Source organism: Adiantum capillus-veneris, chromosome 26 (genome assembly GCF_014529385.1).
Source record: "Adiantum capillus-veneris isolate H3 chromosome 26, ASM1452938v2, whole genome shotgun sequence".
Taxonomy (NCBI): Eukaryota; Viridiplantae; Streptophyta; class Polypodiopsida; order Polypodiales; family Pteridaceae; genus Adiantum; species Adiantum capillus-veneris.
The window spans coordinates 35,075,572-35,092,940 of record NC_140956.1 but is presented as its reverse complement, the minus strand read 5'-3'; the positions used below and the strand labels follow the sequence as shown (position 1 = coordinate 35,092,940).

At 42.0% G+C, this 17,369-nt stretch overlaps 1 protein-coding gene across 2 annotated transcripts; it reads left to right on the top strand.

The window, feature by feature from the left end:
• Positions 1 to 6,048: 6,048 nt before the first annotated feature.
• On the top strand, positions 6,049 to 8,661 carry LOC147423245 (12-oxophytodienoate reductase 3-like). Of its 2 annotated transcripts, none has more exons than XM_086501990.1 (6): positions 6,049 to 6,297; positions 6,440 to 6,574; positions 6,695 to 6,835; positions 6,951 to 7,081; positions 7,176 to 7,358; positions 7,514 to 8,661. In XM_086501990.1, the coding sequence occupies exons 1-6, from the start codon at positions 6,179 to 6,181 to the stop codon at positions 8,305 to 8,307; spliced, it is 1,503 nt and encodes a 500-aa protein (XP_086358116.1). In that variant the 5' UTR covers positions 6,049 to 6,178; the 3' UTR covers positions 8,308 to 8,661. The 2 variants fall into 2 exon arrangements, with proteins under 2 accessions (XP_086358116.1, XP_086358115.1); XM_086501989.1 differs by having other exon boundaries at positions 6,437 to 6,574.
• The last annotated feature ends 8,708 nt before the right edge of the window (positions 8,662 to 17,369 follow it).

The following is a 17,369-nucleotide window of genomic DNA, read 5'->3' as shown; positions in this document are numbered from 1 at the left end:
GTTGAAGATACACATCCATATTCTTCACTTTATACCGCCCTGGCACAATCAAACTTAGCCACAGGTGCCCCTTCTTGGTAGTCAACCACGGGGGAATGTTGTAGTTGACGATGACAACGGGTCATACATTGTAAGATGTTGATCTTTAACCAAATGGATTTACGCCATCTATAGCCAGGCCTAGGCGCAAATTTCGAGCTTCCCTGGCAAAATCCGGCCATGTTTTGTCTATATGTTTCTAGGGTGCACAATCGCAGGAATCCATAGCACACCATCCGAGGATTTATTCTCCTCATGCCATGATGCTAGGGCGTCTATAGACTTACATTCGAAGAAATGCTTGATGCGAGGAAGCAGAGGAAAATGTCGCAAAACCTTTTGTGGAATTTTTGTTCCGTGGAGATCTACTCGATATCTCTCGGAATCACATTTCGGATACTTCTCCATGTCTATGTATTCCCCTCTGAAAAGATTACAGTCGTTACGACAAGTGTGAATCGAATTGTAATCCATCCCCAAGTTTTGCAAGATCTTTCTTACTTCCTCTCTGGAATATGGCATCACATTATCAGCTGGCAGTATATGCTCTTTGAGCAATCTACACAACGAAAAAAATGTGGTGCACCTGTGTAAGTAATCTATCAGATCATTATACATCTAGAGTTTTTTATTAAAGTAAACACATTGTAATAGATCACCTAAAAAGCGTTGTGATGCTAGTGTCACTCCATCCAAACTTTGCCTGCATGTTGAGAAGAACGAGGAGCGCCTTCAATCTAAACACACGTGCTCCATCATACAATGGCGTATCAGCTTCACTCTTCATATCATCATAGATAAGCCTTTCTCAATCCATGATCGTCTCGATCATTTCATCAATCTCGGGCTCAAACATTTGGGAATGTGGTATGCATGATCATCCTCTGAGTTGTCAGAGGCTACATCTTGTGGCCTCACGTATGCTGCTTGATCAAAGCGCCTGCGAACACGTCTATAAGGTTGGAAGATTGTTGCCTGTTGGCCAGCGTCACAGTCCGACGAGTTATAATTGGCAACAAATCGATCTATAATAGATGGATAAAACTCGCCAAATTCGCGAATGTGCTGCAAAGAAACGCGTCTTGTCCATCGCGCAGCATGCTTGCATTGATTACAAGGACATAAGATCCTTGTTGAAAGATAGGTGTTTCGGTTGGACGGCCCCACATCCTCATCACTACTCATAATGAAGGTAAAAACCTTATAACCTGGACATAAATTTAATCTTCTATTGGCATTCTCTCTCTCTCTCTCTCTCTCTCTCTCTCTCTCTCTCTCTCTCTCTCTCTCTCTCTCTCTCTCTCTCTTTGTTCACACTGTAAACTACCTCACATTCTCTAGTCATGTCAAATCCCCGCACACCTCGGTCTTGAGGTGCACGGAGATCAGAACCACCAGGTTATAATCTCGTCCTTATTGGTCAATGCCTATATTTGTGGGTATGAGAAATCTACACACCCACATCTACATGATAGTGCATGTAGTGGACAAAACCCCTTTGCCTCTTCTCTAGCTGTAGCAATTCACAGCATCTTAACATCTCTTCACAGCAGATCTTTGTTCGAGAAATTACTTAGCATATTACACGTTGGCCTCCAATCTGAGTATCATGCCGTTGAAAGCTTTCCAACTTAAGGTCGCATCCGTAGAGAGGAAGAGAGGGATCACCATTCGCCTAACTCTAATTTTTTTACTGTAATCCCGAAGGTAGACTTTAATATAAAAACTAAATCCAAAATCTAATCTTAAATCTAACCTAATTGAACATGTGGTGATTTGCAGCTAATTGAATATGGTTAGTGTGTGAGTTAATACGTGTCAGATTCTGCTGGGAATATACATATTGTTGTGTAACTAGTGTTTGCTCTTTGGGTAAAGCACGCCTTCATTGACATGCACTAAAATCTAACATAAATATAATCTAATATTAAATCGAACATAAATCTAGATCTAATCTAATCTTAAACTCAAAATAAACATAAATCTAATCTAATCTTAAATCTAACATAAACCTAAATGTAATGTAACTTAAATTTAAATTTAATCTAGTTAATCTTAAATCTTGTTTTAATCTTAAATCTAAATCTAATCTAATCTTAAACTCAACATAAACCTAAATCTAATCCAATCTTAAATCCTAAACCTAATGTAATCTAACTTAAATCTAACATAGCTAGATAATCTTAAATCTTGTCCTAATTTTAAATCTAACCTAATCTTAATTTAACGTAAATCTAAATCTAACATAATCTTAAACTCAACATAAACATAAATTATCTAGATGTAATCTAACATAATCTTAAATCTAATTTAAATCTCAACCTAATCTCTCTCTCTCTCTCTCTTTGTTTTCTCCCCTTACTCTCTCTTTCGTCTTCTCCCCCTCTCTCTCTTTGGTTTTTTATTCTCTCTCTCTTTCTCCCTCTTTCTCTTTCTCTTTGTTTTTTCCTCTCTCTCTCTCTCTCTCTCTCTCTCTCTCTCTCTCTCTCTCAATGTGTGTGTGCATGCATTCTTTGTTTATGCATGTCTGTGTGTATGTGTTTTTTGTTTATGCATGTGCTCTCTCTCTCTCTCTCTCTCTCTCTCTCTCTCTTTCAAAGACACAATGTGTGTGTGTGTGTGTGTGTGTGTGAGAGAGAGAGAGAGAGAGAGAGAGAGAGAGAGAGAGAAAGAGGGGAGGGGAACATGAGAGAGAGGAGAGGGAAGGAGCATACCTGGCTCTCCTTACTCTCTTCATGTGTGTGTGTGTGTGGGGGGGGGAGGAAGAAAGAGAGGGAGGGAGGGAGAGCGCGGGTTACCTCTTTCGTTTGAGCGTCGAAAACTCAGATATGAGATCTCCCAACGAGCCCATCTGAGCACCGTTTTGTGTAGGTCGATTGCCTCCTTGTTCTCGACACAAGGTTCGTTGCACACGCCCGAGATCCAACCTCTTGCCAAGAGCTTCTGCACACACGGTGTGCCTCAGTCGCGACCCCCTGCTTAGCCGCCTTGCACACCACGGCTTGCACTCACATGCAAGATCATGCACGTTTTTCTCCTAAAACACGAGGGAGAGACAGGAGACTCCAAAGCGAGAGAGAGGCCATGCCTCATACTGAATTCCAGAGAGAGAGACCTAAAGAGAGAGAGTCCTTCCCCCTCCTCCATAGTTCTCCCCTCCCCTGGGCTCTGATACCAATGAAAGACCATAAGGAGATAGACATACCAATAACCACCCAACCATACCCATATATAGACCCTTGGCCCTCTGGCTCTTAGCTATATATAGCCCCTGTACCGCATGTGTATCTGTCTGCCCTTGGCCAGGGTCGTGCCCTCCTATAATCCTACCCTTGGCATGACAGGCGATGGGGCCCTGCGTGTATGCAGCCTCTATAACACACATCTACACTTGACAAAGAGAAAGAACAAAAAAAAAGATCTCACTTGAGAATCCAATCCCTCAAGAGATTCTCTGGATGCATCTTCTCAATACATATAACCTAGGGGAGTACATTGGTCTTTCCTCTCCATTGATGCCATGCCATTCATGATGCAGATTCATACAACCTAGAAAAAGAGTACATTTGTCTTTCCTCTCAATAGAATTGATGCCACTGCCATTCATGATGGATTCTTATGCAAGATTTTACAATGTAAGGACATACCTTTTTTCACAATCCACACAAGTACAAGTGAATGAACCAAGGAAAAGATACCACTTGAATTCTCTTTATGAGGCTTCTCTCAATTCATATAACCTAGAAGAAGAGGACATTTGTCTTTCCTAGTCTCAACTGATTATGCCATTCATCATTCATGATTATGGCAATATTTCACAATGAAAAGACAAAACCTTTTTACAATTCACTCAATGCTCAAAGTCAATCCTTCTCCCCTGGCTGCTCTTTGCACTGAAGAAGGTCTACATCATTTTCTTTGCTTGAAATCAACTAATTTCTAAAACCCTTATTGGAAACCTTGCACACAAAAAAAATTTAAAGGTAAATTGACTATAGGTGAAAGTTTTTTACACTAAATTTCTCATACATTTGTTGATTTTTCAACATTTGTCGGTTTTCCTCTTTATGATGGCTCTAAATTCAAAAGCAGATCAAATAAGTATGCCTTCTACTCGGTAGAATTTCGACAGGGGATTTATTGTTTCCAAAAGTGGAATACAAAATTGGGCACTACATGTTCACACTTCAAAACAAAGCATCTACTTCTATTTAGGGAAGGTCAATTTTTGTTCAACAACTGCAAAAAGGAATGTCTATACATATATATGTTTTCAAAGTTAATAAGGGATAATTTGAATGTGTGACCCTCCCCCCCCCCCCCCCCCCCCCCCCCTCCCCCCTTTCTCTCTTTATGGTAGATATTGGAAAATAAGTGGGGTTATCCCTATTGTATATGTTTATGCTTCTTCCTTACACTTGCTATAGTGAACCCCTCTTAAATTGTGGTACCCATGCAAAAAGGCAACGCATCCCTTGGTTTTAGAAACAAAATGAAAGGGTTACATGCAATAATCCATGTTATCTACTTATATATGCAAAGCTTTCATGTAGCTTCAAATTTGTTTACCCTACAAATTTCTTTATTCTACGAACGTGGTACTTAAATCAATAAGATTTGATGTTTATGGAAACCATCTTTGGTAAATTGTGTTCATCAGTGTTTGGGAAAAATGTGTCTCCAGTTAATATCGTGCCGTTTTCAATTTCAAAAATGCCGGTTGAATGCAAGTGGAAAAGGAGAAATGTTGCCCCAAAACAGAGAAAAGTAAAACTCCAAAAAAAAAAAACCTAATTTTCTAAAATTTCCTCTCGACAAAATCAAGGAAAGGAATTTTGTATGTTTGGAAACATGAATTTTCCGAACACTGCTGCTCATGTTGAGATTCTCTTTTTTAATTCATAAGAGATTAACCTTAGAATTCAGTTAATTAACTTTTCTTCACCTATAGATCAAAGTTGGACTCTAAATTTAACAATATAATGTCATTGGTGAAGAAGCTTCAAAAGGTCAATTTTTTTTTTCTTTCTAACATTTTCAACATTCGGGTTTCTTTTTTTGTTTTGTTTACAACGCATATTTGGGATAAGATAAAAAAAAGAAACGTGTTTCTATCTATAAAACTTCAAAACATCGCAAAATATATTAATTTGCTAACGCATTTTATAAGAATTTTGACAAAGCAACGCAAAAGTTGTGCAAAATTTTAAATTTAAAACTTATCACCAAAATCCCAAAATAAAGATGAACTTTACATTAACAAAATTTATCCATAGCTTTCAGCTCATAATTGACCTAAAGTATAAGGATTTGAGCAACCGAATTTCAAGTCTCGGAGTGGGGGAGAGGGTGGCTAGGGTCCAATGTTTGGGAAAAATGTGTCTCAGGTTAACATCGTGCTGTTTTTAATTTCAAAAATGTGGATTAAGGACAAGTGGAAAAGGAAAAATTTCGCCCAAAATAGAGAAAAGTAGTGTAAAACCTCCTCTCGACAGAATCAAAGAAAGGAATTTTGTATGTTTGGAAAAATAAATTTTCTCGAACATTGCTCGGGTCCATAATACACACATCGAACAGATCGATTTTATTCGCAATTGGGAGATGCACCCCCACCCTTGATCCCTTCAATATTGGGGCATGTACAATAAAGAGGAGGTGGGCCCTAGGCCACATAGTAGTGAGGAAAGGGGACTGCTTTTTCTATGGAATGTAGGAAATTGGAATGAAATGAAGGGACAAATTTGAGGCACCGGTGAGAATGGTTTAATTTTGAGTCTTGACTGTAGGTTTTATGTCAAAATGTGTGGTAAAAGTAAGAATGTTTTGACCAGGCGGCTGTTTGGCGGCAGCTTCTCTCTCTCTCACTCACACACACGCTCTCTCTGGCTGTGTGTGTGTGAGAGAGAGTAGAGAGCGACTTATTACGGTTTGTAGCGCATGGCCAGCTGGTGTTTTGGGCCTCCTCTCCTGCGCTATTTAAACCCCCACGGGCAGCACGTCCTTTCCAAAGCTATTCATATCACAACACCCACATCACCCTCCTCTCCACCGTCTCCTCAATTCTGTAGCTTTACACTCGTTTTCACTGTAGTCGAGCTCTTCACCAGCTTGCAGGGAGCGCCCACGTCGACGTCCTCCCATGGCGCCCATCATCAGCTCTACCAGCAGCTCGACCTGCCGCAGCTCTAGTACCCACGACGACATCTCCACTAGCCTGCTTGCTCCCCTCTCTTTGGGCCCTTTCCACCTCTCCCACAGGTACCCGTCCTCATACCCACTTTTGCAATCATTTCTCCTTGCTTTGCAGTACATACAATCATTGTTTTCTTAATTAGCATCTAGCTGTCTTGTACCATGTTGTTGCATTCTTCATTCATTGCAATGCTCTACGTACCAGCAGCTCGACCTTCTGCAACAAAGCGGACGTAGGGGAGGAGAGTATGCAAAGAACATCCAGCGCTTACAATCGCCGCAATGACATCTCCAGCAACCTGCTAGCTCCTCTGCAATTGGGCCGGACTTACCTTTCCCACAGGTATGTTGTCTCTCTCTCTCTGCCCTCACAAGTAGATTTATACGGAGCCATAGCTGAATTATATATGGAGGATGCATGTAGCCATGTTGTTGAATTTAGGATTATTTGGCTCTTTCGCAGAGTTGTTTTAGCACCAGTGACGCGATGCAGAGCACTTAATTACGTTCCACAGCAGGCGCATGTCGAATTTTACTCTGAGAGGGCAACCCATGGTGGCCTATTGATCACCGAGGCCGTCGCAGTTGCACAAGCTGGAATTGGGTAAGATTCTTCATGCAAAAATTGGTCTTGCCATTGGAGGAGACCACCTGCTCTTATGTTATCATAGGTGTTTTGAAGTCAGATCTTGATTTGTGTCTTTATGTGGCGATGACAGATTTCCTCACTCTCCCGGTCTCTGGTCGGATGAGCAAGTTGAGGCATGGAGGAAGGTCGTAAACGCTGTCCACAAGAAGGGTGGCATCATCTTTTGTCAGCTCTGGCATGTCGGACGCGCGTCGCACACATGTATGTGCTTGGCTACTCTCAAAAAGAGTCGCCTTTCAAGATTTATTGTTTCTTGATCTGGTTGACATACTATAAATTGTTCTCTTCATTGTAGACTACCAGCCGGAAGGATGTATCCCTGTCTCGTCCACGGGGTGCCGCCTGCCAAAGGAGTGCTCCATACGGCTGCCAGAAGGGGAAATGGCAGAGTACTCGCAGCCCCGAGCATTGGCCACTGAAGAGATTCCTCTTATTATTGAGCAGTTCCGCCAAGCAGCAAGAAACGCCCTCCGGGCAGGTGAGGAGTGCATTCTTAACAGGCTTAAGATGTCCGCCATGTCCACCATAGATGTTGATAAGGTTTAATTAATTGTCCGATCAATGCAGAACAGAGTAATTATGGGTCCAATGGAAATGGGGGACTGAATCTCTCAATTCTGAGTTGTGATGCAGGATTTGATGGTGTGGAGATTCATGGTGGACATGGCTATCTAGTGGACCAATTCTTCAAAAACGGCATCAACGATAGAAAGGATAGATATGGAGGTTCAATAGAAAACAGATGTAGATTTGGGCTAGAAGTAATCGATGCTGTTGCAAGCGAGATGGGCGCAGAGCGGACCGCAATCCGCATTTCACCGGTGATCGATCATCTTGGCGCTACTGATAACGACCCCTACACGCTCTTCTTGCATCTCATCTCAGAGCTCAACAAGAAACACCTAGCCTACCTGCACATGACCGAACCCCGATTCAACAACAAGGGGGAGAATGGATTGATGGATACATCCGAAAATTGCTTGCTTTTCAGCGAGGCTTATGAGGGAATAATGATGCTGAGTGGGGGGTTCACTCGGCAGTCAGGAATGCAGGCGATCCGCAGCGGGGCAGCAGACTTGGTGTCATATGGGAGGCTCTTCATATCCAATCCGGACTTACCGCTGCGATTTGCGATCGAGGCGAAGCTGAATGCCTATGACCGCTCGACGTTCTACACGCATGATCAGTACGTGGGCTACTTGGATTATGCCAAGCTGAGCAGCAAGGAAGTCAGTGAAGGATGGTCGAACAAGAGAGCTGCCTTTGCAGCTCGGAGCGGGCGCAAGCTGCAGATACAACCAAGCTCACCCACATGCGGGAGTATGCTTGCGAGTCCGATCGCCCACTTTGCCTCGCCGCATACACTCCTTTCATCCCCATGTACGTCGCCAGTGGTGGCTGGCTCTAGCCGGGATTTCACAATTTAAAAATTCACAATCTTCCGCGCCTCTCTCTCTCTCTCTCTCTCTCTCTCTCTCACACTCTCACAATAGGTTCGCTTTATCCAAAGCCTGTTCAAAATGAAAATCGGCTGGCTCAAATTTGGGCAAGAAGGTTCTAAAGCGTTCAAATTATGGAATTTTTAGTTATAATATGAAATTTGTAGTGTGATTATCCCTCTCAAATTTAGAGTTAGCATGCTTATATATGCGTGTGAAAAGGTTCCAAAGCCAGGTCCACAAAAAATGTTTCCCGAGTCCTGCACACACACACAATGTTATGCTTCTTTATCAGTGAACACTACGTTCACCATGAAAAGCTCATACAATTGAGATGTCAAACCCATAAGTGGGAAAATTGAGTTTCTTTTTGTAACTATAACTTCCACTTACATTGGGCCCATGAAAGATTGGTGATAGTGCATAAAATCGCATTAAGCCGTCCCTAAAGGCCTAGAATTGACACTTGTTTTTCGTGTCAAAGGCTATTGTGCTTGTCAAAACAAGTGCTTTAGAAAAACCTCCTATTATTTGACATGCTATAATCTTGAAACTAACTATCATTAGGCCCTAGGTCCTTTCTTGTAACTACAACTTCAACTTACACTCACCCTTGAAGCATTCACAGCTACTTTTGATAGTGCAAAAAAGCACATTAAGCCCATAAAGTTGCAAGGACTAAAGGTGGCTCAAGATGATTAGAGTTGGATGAATTGGCAAAGACTAACAATGAAGGAAATGGACAAAATCCAAAGCAAGGAGATTTTGGATGTGGTACAGTTCAAAACAATAAAAAAATCTCACAGACAGAGGAGTCCATTGATATCCTAGAGGATGAGTTTGATCCCTTGCTATGCACGCAACACAACTTTACCTAGATATAGAATAAACAATAAGGACTTTGTATTGAGTCATGACATACATGTTGGAATTAGGGTTGCAGAGAAACACACACAGCTTGGAGAAGACGAAGGAAGCTCAAGGCACACACTAGAGAGTGTGTTACTTAGTGTGCAATGGAAAGATAGATAGCCCTAGAGTGATGGGCGTATATACAATGCACGGGGGAAAAAACCTCCTAAAGAGGGAAAAAATGCCCCGGCGGTCCTAGTGTGTTCACACACATCACTACCACATGTATATGGTAACAAATCCCCCCTGGAGTGATGCGGTGAACGAGAGCTGGCACATGAGTAAAGGGAAGTGCCATGCCCTGAGGACAGGATCAGTCCACAAAGGGGAGTAAGCCCAAAGCTTTGCGGAAAGCTTCAAGCTTCTCACGAGACAATGCCTTTGTGAAAAGATCTGCAAGGTTGTCCTGTGTTGGCACATAAGCCAAGCTGATCTCTCCTGCTGAGAGCCTCTCCCTGACATAGTGGTAATGCACCTCAATGTGCTTTGTGCGAGCATGAAAAACTGGGTTCCTCGCAACTGCCAATGCGCTCTGACTGTCAGTGTAGATAGTGTTGGCAGTGTCCTGTCCAACACCCAAGTCAGCCATAAGGTGTCTGAGCCATACACACTCAACCGTAGCTGTGAAGACTGCCCTGTACTCAGCCTCACAACTCGAAGTGGCCACAGTAGGTTGCTTCTTGCTCAACCATGATATACATGAACTGCCAAGCATGAAACAAAAACCACTTGTGGACACTCGCGTGTCAAAACAACCAGCCCAATCTGAGTCCGAAAAAGCATGTAAGTCTGGCGGCAATGATCCCCCCTTGGGATAAAACAAGCCAAGATGTAAAGTGCCACTAAGGTAGCGGAAAATCCTCTTGACAGCCTGCCAATGCTTAGACCCTGGGCTATGCATAAATCTGCTGACCTGCGAGACTGCAAACTGAATATCTGGCCTCGTGTTGCATACATAAATGAGGCAGCCAACAGCAGTTTGGTAAAGAGTGACATCAGCAGGATCGCCAGCATCATGTAGACTCAACTTCAAACCTGTTTCCATGGGAGTGGCAATAGGTTTGCAATCCTCAAGTCCAAACTTACATAGCAATGTCTCTATGTAACTTTTCTGACACAAGGCAATACCACCATCACACTGCTTAAACTGTATACCCAAGTAATGATGCAACAGCCCCAAATCTTTCATCTTGAAAGTAGCATTCAAATCAGCCTTAAATTCAGCAATATGTCTCTCATTTGGTCCAGTGATCAGCAAATCATCAACATAAAGAACCACAATGAGAAATACATCATCCTCACGCTTTACATACAATGTGCTTTCTGTTGGACTGTTACGAAAGCCTCGTTTAACCAAATGAGTGTCAGCTTTCTCATACCAAGCACGAGGAGATTGCTTCAACCCATACAAAGCCTTCTTACATTTGCACACTTTGTCCTCTTGTCCTTTTATGACAAAACCGCGAGGCTGCGTTACATAAACTTCCTCAAATATGTCACCATTCAAGAAAGCAGTAACAATGTCTGATTGATGTACATCCCAACCAAAATGAGCTGCCAATGCACATAGAAAACGCACAGTAGTCATACGACAAGTGGGAGCAAAAGTCTCTTCATAATCTATGCCTTTTTGTTGTGCATAACCCTTTGCAACAAGTCGAGCCTTATGGCGATCGATCTCACCATCCGGCTTGCGTTTCAACTTGTAAACCCACTTCGTACCAATGGCCTTTTTGCCAGGAGGCAAATCACATAAAGTCCATGTGTCATTCTCTATAAGTGCATCATATTCTGATTTCATGGCAGCAATCCAATTTTCTGAATTCTGTGCTTCATCAAAAGACAGAGGCTCCTCAACATCATGTAAACTAGACACAGCCAAAGCATAACAATCTGATGCATAAGATGCATGGCGAGAGCCTGAACGAGTACGACTAGATAAAGGTGCATCCAATTTACTGTCACGCAAAGTGTGCACCAGCCATTTTGGCATACCTCTAGCCTACTCATTTTCAGCCCTTTCCTCATCAAGTACATCATGTACATCTGCATCAGTAATAGGCTGTTCTAAAACATTTTCAGAAACCCCCATAGGCTGTACATTTGCCTCATTGGAACTTACATTCGTATTTCCACCACTGAAAAGAGGCAACAAAGTGTCATAAATGTCCTGTGAGCTTACATTACTGTCTCTAGTACATGACAGCAAGGGTTGAACAGAATCTTCCACAAACACTACATCCCGTGAAACCAAAATACGTTTTGTTTGCGGATGATACAACCTGTAACCTTTGCTTTCAGCACTATAACCAACAAAAATACATTTGACAGCCTTATCATCCAATTTTCTGCGCTGCACTTGTGGCACCAAAGCATATGCCAAACAGCCAAAAACACGCATGTGCTCAATAGAAGGTTTTCTATCATGCCATGCTTCATATGGAGTAATAGACTGCAAAGCTTTCGTAGGACACCTGTTAAGTACATAAGTGGCACACATGATGGCCTCAAGCCAAAAAGAATGCGGCAAAGCTTGACTTTTGACCATATATCGTGCCATTTCCGTTAGTGACCTGTTTTTCCTCTCAGCAACACCATTTTGCTGAGGTGTATAAGGCACTGTACATTGGTGTTTTATCCCACGACTAGCCAGAAATGCATTAAATTCATGAGACATATACTCCCCCCCTCGATCGGAACGGAGGGTGCCCATAGTACATTTTGAGACATTTTCAGCCATAGCCAAAAATTGTTTGAAGCACATAAAAACTTCGGACTTCGCTTTAAGCGGAAATACCCACGCATGCCTGGAGTAATCATCAATGAAAGTCACGAAGTACAGGTAATTGCCCAAGGACGGAGTTTGCATGGGCCCACAAACGTCACTATGCACAAGCTGCAACCTGCATGTGGCCCTAACTGAACCATCCTTTGGAAACTTAGAACGCTGCATTTTACCCAGAATACAGCCTTCACAAACATGTTTGATAGGTGCTTCAAGAGGCGGCAAAGAAGCAACCATATCAGATTTCTGCAAACGCAGCAAACTGGCAAAATTCAGATGACCAAAACGTGCATGCCAAAGTTTTGCATCTGAAATAGCCCTTGAATCTGCAACAGCATTTGCAAAATTTTGTCCACACTTGTCATACAAAGTGAGCTTATACAGCCCACGGCACAAAAGCCCAGATGCAACAATTTCGTCACCAAAACTGAGATCATGAACTGTACATCTGTCATCCACAAATTTGACTACAAGTCCAAGTCTAGCAAGTGCGGATACAGACAAGAGATTTTTCTTGATCCCAGGTACATAAAGTGCATCAACAAGTGTGAAGGAACTGCCATTAGCAGCAGTGAGCACAATCTTTCCAACTCCCTGAACTGGATAAGAGGCGTTGTTGGCACAAGTGACTGAATTCCCATGAGGGACAGACTCGAGAGAGGTAAACAATTCACGATGTGAGGTAATGTGCTTTGTAGCACCACTGTCGAAATACCACACATGTGAATCTGCAGCAACTGACAAGCATGCATCATGGACAGCAGGATTGTAAGTGCACTCTGCGCTAAAAGCCCATTCTGCATCAACATCAGCATCACAATCTCCTTTCACAGAAGACTCAACAATGGCTTCATTTGTAGTGGAACCAGCATTTGCAGTGGAACCACCCTCTTTCTTCTTAGCCTCTTTGGCCTTCAACTTAGGACACGACTTGATCAAGTGATCATTGGCTTTACAATAATGGCAACGCATCTTCTTTTTGCCCTTATCACCAGAATTGCCAGACGAAGTGCTGCCAGCAGAAGCATTAGGAACAAAATTTTTGCCACTCGCAGCAGAACCATAAGAAGTGGCTGCATTACTGTTACCACCCTTTCTTTGAGAAGCAATAAAAGCCTGTTCAACTGCACGCTGCCTAGTCCTGTTTTTTCTAGAAAGTGACTCTTGCAACAGCAATGTGCATAATGCATCAAACTTGACAACTTCAGGATTTCCTTGGGTCATCAGTCTCCAAGTACTAGCAAAAGTCTGGTAGGAATCTGGTAAGGCATCAAGAACAGTCTGCACAAGGGAACTGTCAGAAATGACTTCACCTGCAGAAATGAGTTGCTCATTGATATCCTTGACACTAGCAAGGAAAGTGTCCATATCATCTTCCTCATGCATAATCTTCGACTCTAGCTCTTTACGCAGCAAAGCAATTTTAGCCTCATTGCGGCTTGCATAAAGACCTGCTAGAATATCCCAAGCCTGTTTTGCAGATTTTGCTGAACGGATGTGAGGAATAATGGTGCGCTTCACAGACAACGCAATCAATGCATGAGCCTGCGCATCCTTAACATCCCAACGAGCTTGTTCTGCTGTAGGCAAAACAACTCTAACAGCTGCAATCCTTGCAGCAAGACCTGCAACATCCTCAATATCGCCTACATCTTCAGAACCAGGACGTACATCAATGCCCTGCACAATGTTCCAGACACCTTTTGACACAAGAACGTGTTGCATCATATAAGCCCACATAGGGTAGTTGTCCCCATCCAACCTGTCCTCAGCAGCAAACATCTTGAACACATCTGTGTTGTTGTTGTCAGCCATGGTAAATGCTGCACCTGATGTGAAAACTGCCCGAAAATAGGAGAAATGGAGCGGGAACAACTTGTGCTATATAGCACAAACCGTCGAAGACTATAAGGCACCTGTTATGCAGAAAACGGCACTGACAGAAAATCTGCACAAAATGACGAAATAACCTGTGCAGTACTGCCCGTAGTGGAAACGGTGGCCGAAATGAGCCCAAATCAAAATTCTGAGCAGACCAAGCTCTTCGAGCTGTCCCAAAATATTTGTCGACCTGCGAACGCTTGCCAAAGCTCACTGAAATCGGAGAAAGTGAGCAGGCGTGTGCTGGAGCAGCTGGCGACTAAGCCCGGGAGGACGTGACCTGCTCTGATACCAATTGTTGGAATTAGGGTTGCAGAGAAACACACACAGCTTGGAGAAGACGAAGGAAGCTCAAGGCACACACTAGAGAGTGTGTTACTTAGTGTGCAATGGAAAGATAGATAGCCCTAGAGTGATGGGCGTATATACAATGCACGGGGGAAAAAACCTCCTAAAGAGGGAAAAAATGCCCCGGCGGTCCTAGTGTGTTCACACACATCACTACCACATGTATATGGTAACAATACAAACTCTAGCTCTTTGACCCAGTGGGAAGCTCAACAAGGAGACTAATGTCATCTACCATCGGAAGCTCTCTTTATCACCTAATTCTCCCCATACTTATAATATTGGGTCTATCAAGGGTGGTGGACCAAATCCAATACGCTTATGAGTTGACAAAATAATACTTGTTGAAAAATAGGAAACCATTACTATATTTGGACTTGTTGTAGGATTTATGGGATCCAAAAGTTCATACTATGTGTGGCACATGGCAGGCCCATGTGTTTGCTTTAACTAGTGATATAGGCAAGCACCTACAAGGTTACATGAAGCACGAGTATTTGAAGTGGAGGGGAAGGATTTAAAAGTAGGATGGAAAGGATAGCAGATTGTGGCCAGGTTATAATTGTCGAGAGCGTGGAGTTGAATGGCTGAAGTGGGCAAAAGGATGGTCCAATTTTTGTGGAGTAGCAAGAAGATGAAGAGGGTGATATCGAGTCCATCTATGGATGATGATGAGAGTACCAGTTCTAGATTTTGGGAGAAGAAACGAGGGTAACCCTGATGATGAATCCACATTCTATGACAAGGAGACAGACTCTTACGAGGGTAGCCCCGATGATGATGAGAGTACCAGTTCCAGCTTCTAGGAGAAGTAATGAGAGTAGCCCGATCCCGATAATGAACCCACATTCTATGACAAGGAGAAGAGATTCTTACGAGCCGTTCTACGATTTTTGCTCTATCAACCAATTCTCATGTGACTTTCAAATTTACCTTGCAATCAAGCTTTATCAGAGCAATGTCCTACTGATAATATCAAAACATCGAAGAATGAAATACTTTTGGCTATCTCACTCACAACTCTCTTTAGTACCTCTCGAGAATAAAATTAGTAAAGTCCCCAACTTATGAACTCTATTAGGCACTAAACCTCATGCCTAGCTGCTTCATTGCTAATGTAAATGGAATGGAAAGCCTACTCTCTTTAAAAAAACGATCTAAATATGCATTAGATCACTCACCATCTAAGGATCATTTCTCGACAACAGCTCCAATGTTAGCAGGTCACCGCTATGGACATCTATAGCATAGCTATGTGGCACTAACATAATATGTCAATACTCAAGGAAGTGACTCAGGTGGGGCACGAAGACTCTTTGAGGTTTTCAGTCCTCAAGAAGTGAACCTAGCAAGTGAACATCACAAATCAACAAACAAACCATCACCCAATTATCGAAAATTTCTCCTATATCCTTTTCTGACCACTCGCGGTCATCACGCCATTTTAGTGACAAAACGGATTCGGATTATCACCACGAAACTTTAAGGGAAGCTATATTAAGACTAAGGGGACATGTCTACAAAGTCTCGTTGCATTTTGACAAGGTATATGGATCGAGATTCATCATAATCATTAGGAAATTTCAGAGGTCATCTGGAGGGTCTTTTAGAAGAGAGAGAAAAATGAGCTCTTCCAATGAGAGAAGAGGCAACATTACGTAGAAAAATAAGACTAATCTAATAAAATATATGAAAAACGTGTCACCTATTTATTTAAAACTTTGCAGATCGTTGAAAACGGTTGCCTTTTTACTCAATGCAAGTGTCTTTTTCGTGACATAGACGTCGCTCATTAAAAATTGCTTTTTTCATCAATGAAAATTTTAGAAAATCACAAAATTGTCATGTAGTGGTAGAATTTGAAGCTTTTGACACCTTCAATGCGTCCGGAGTGTCCAAAAAGCTTAAAAAAACGAATATCTATGTGCCTCATTCTAACACACGAAGAGGGAGAAAAGCCCAAAAATCACTAAAAAATGGTTTTGGCAAATGGCGCGCAGAGGCCATTCCAAAAAAATTTGGAATGGCCTCTACGCGCTATTTGCCAAAAACACTTACATTTATATATATACATGTATATATGTACATATATAACATATATATTTATATACATACATGGATATACACACACATATATATACTTGTATATATATATGTGTGTATATATGTTTGGAAAATGGCGTGCAGAGGCCATTCCGAATTTTTTTGGAGTGGCCTCTACGTCCCATTCGCCAAAAACCTATTCATGCATGTGTGTGTGTGTGTGTGTGTGTGTGTGTGTGTGTGTATAAACATATATATTTATATATACACATGTGTGTGTACATGTGTGTATATATATATATATACACACATAAACACACACACATTTTTATGCATATATATTAATGTATATGTTTTTGGTAAACGACGCGTAGAGGCTACTCCAAGAATGTTTGGAATGGCCTCTGTACACCATTCTCCAGTTTTTTTAGAGAACTACGCGTATAGGCCATTCCAAGTTTTTTTGGAGTGGCCTTTGCGCGCCATTCACCAAAAACCACTTTTAGTGATTTTTTGGGCTTTTCTCCCTCTTCAGGTGTCAGAATGAGGCATGGAGATATTCCTGTTTTAGGTTTTTGGATGCTCTAGATGCTTCGGAGGTGTTCAAATCTTCAAATTCTACCATTAGATGATAGTTTGAGAAATTTTTTTATTTTAGTGATGAGGAAAGCAATTTCAAATGAGCGGTGCCTACGTCACAAAAAAGACACTTGCATTGAGTGAAAAGGGTGACCGTTTGGTTCACTTTTTAGAGTGTCTAGTTTTCCTTTTGGACTTACTCAATAAGTGCGAGTGTATTTTAAAACAACTTTCTAGAGAGCGAAATAGAATTTCTTACAAGGCCCTCCAAATGACCTCCGAAATTTCTAGTGCCAAGTCACAATAACACTCTCCTATAAAATGTTGATGGGTTGTTGGATGACAAGCGCTATGGAAAGATCGTCGCCAAACAGCTTGACAATATTCTGAAGGAGAATCAGCTTCCTCCATAGGATGTTCAATCTACTTTGGATGAAGCTGGTATTTCAAATAAAGGTTATTCTGCAATTTTCAGGTATGTAATGTTATGTGCATCTCTCTC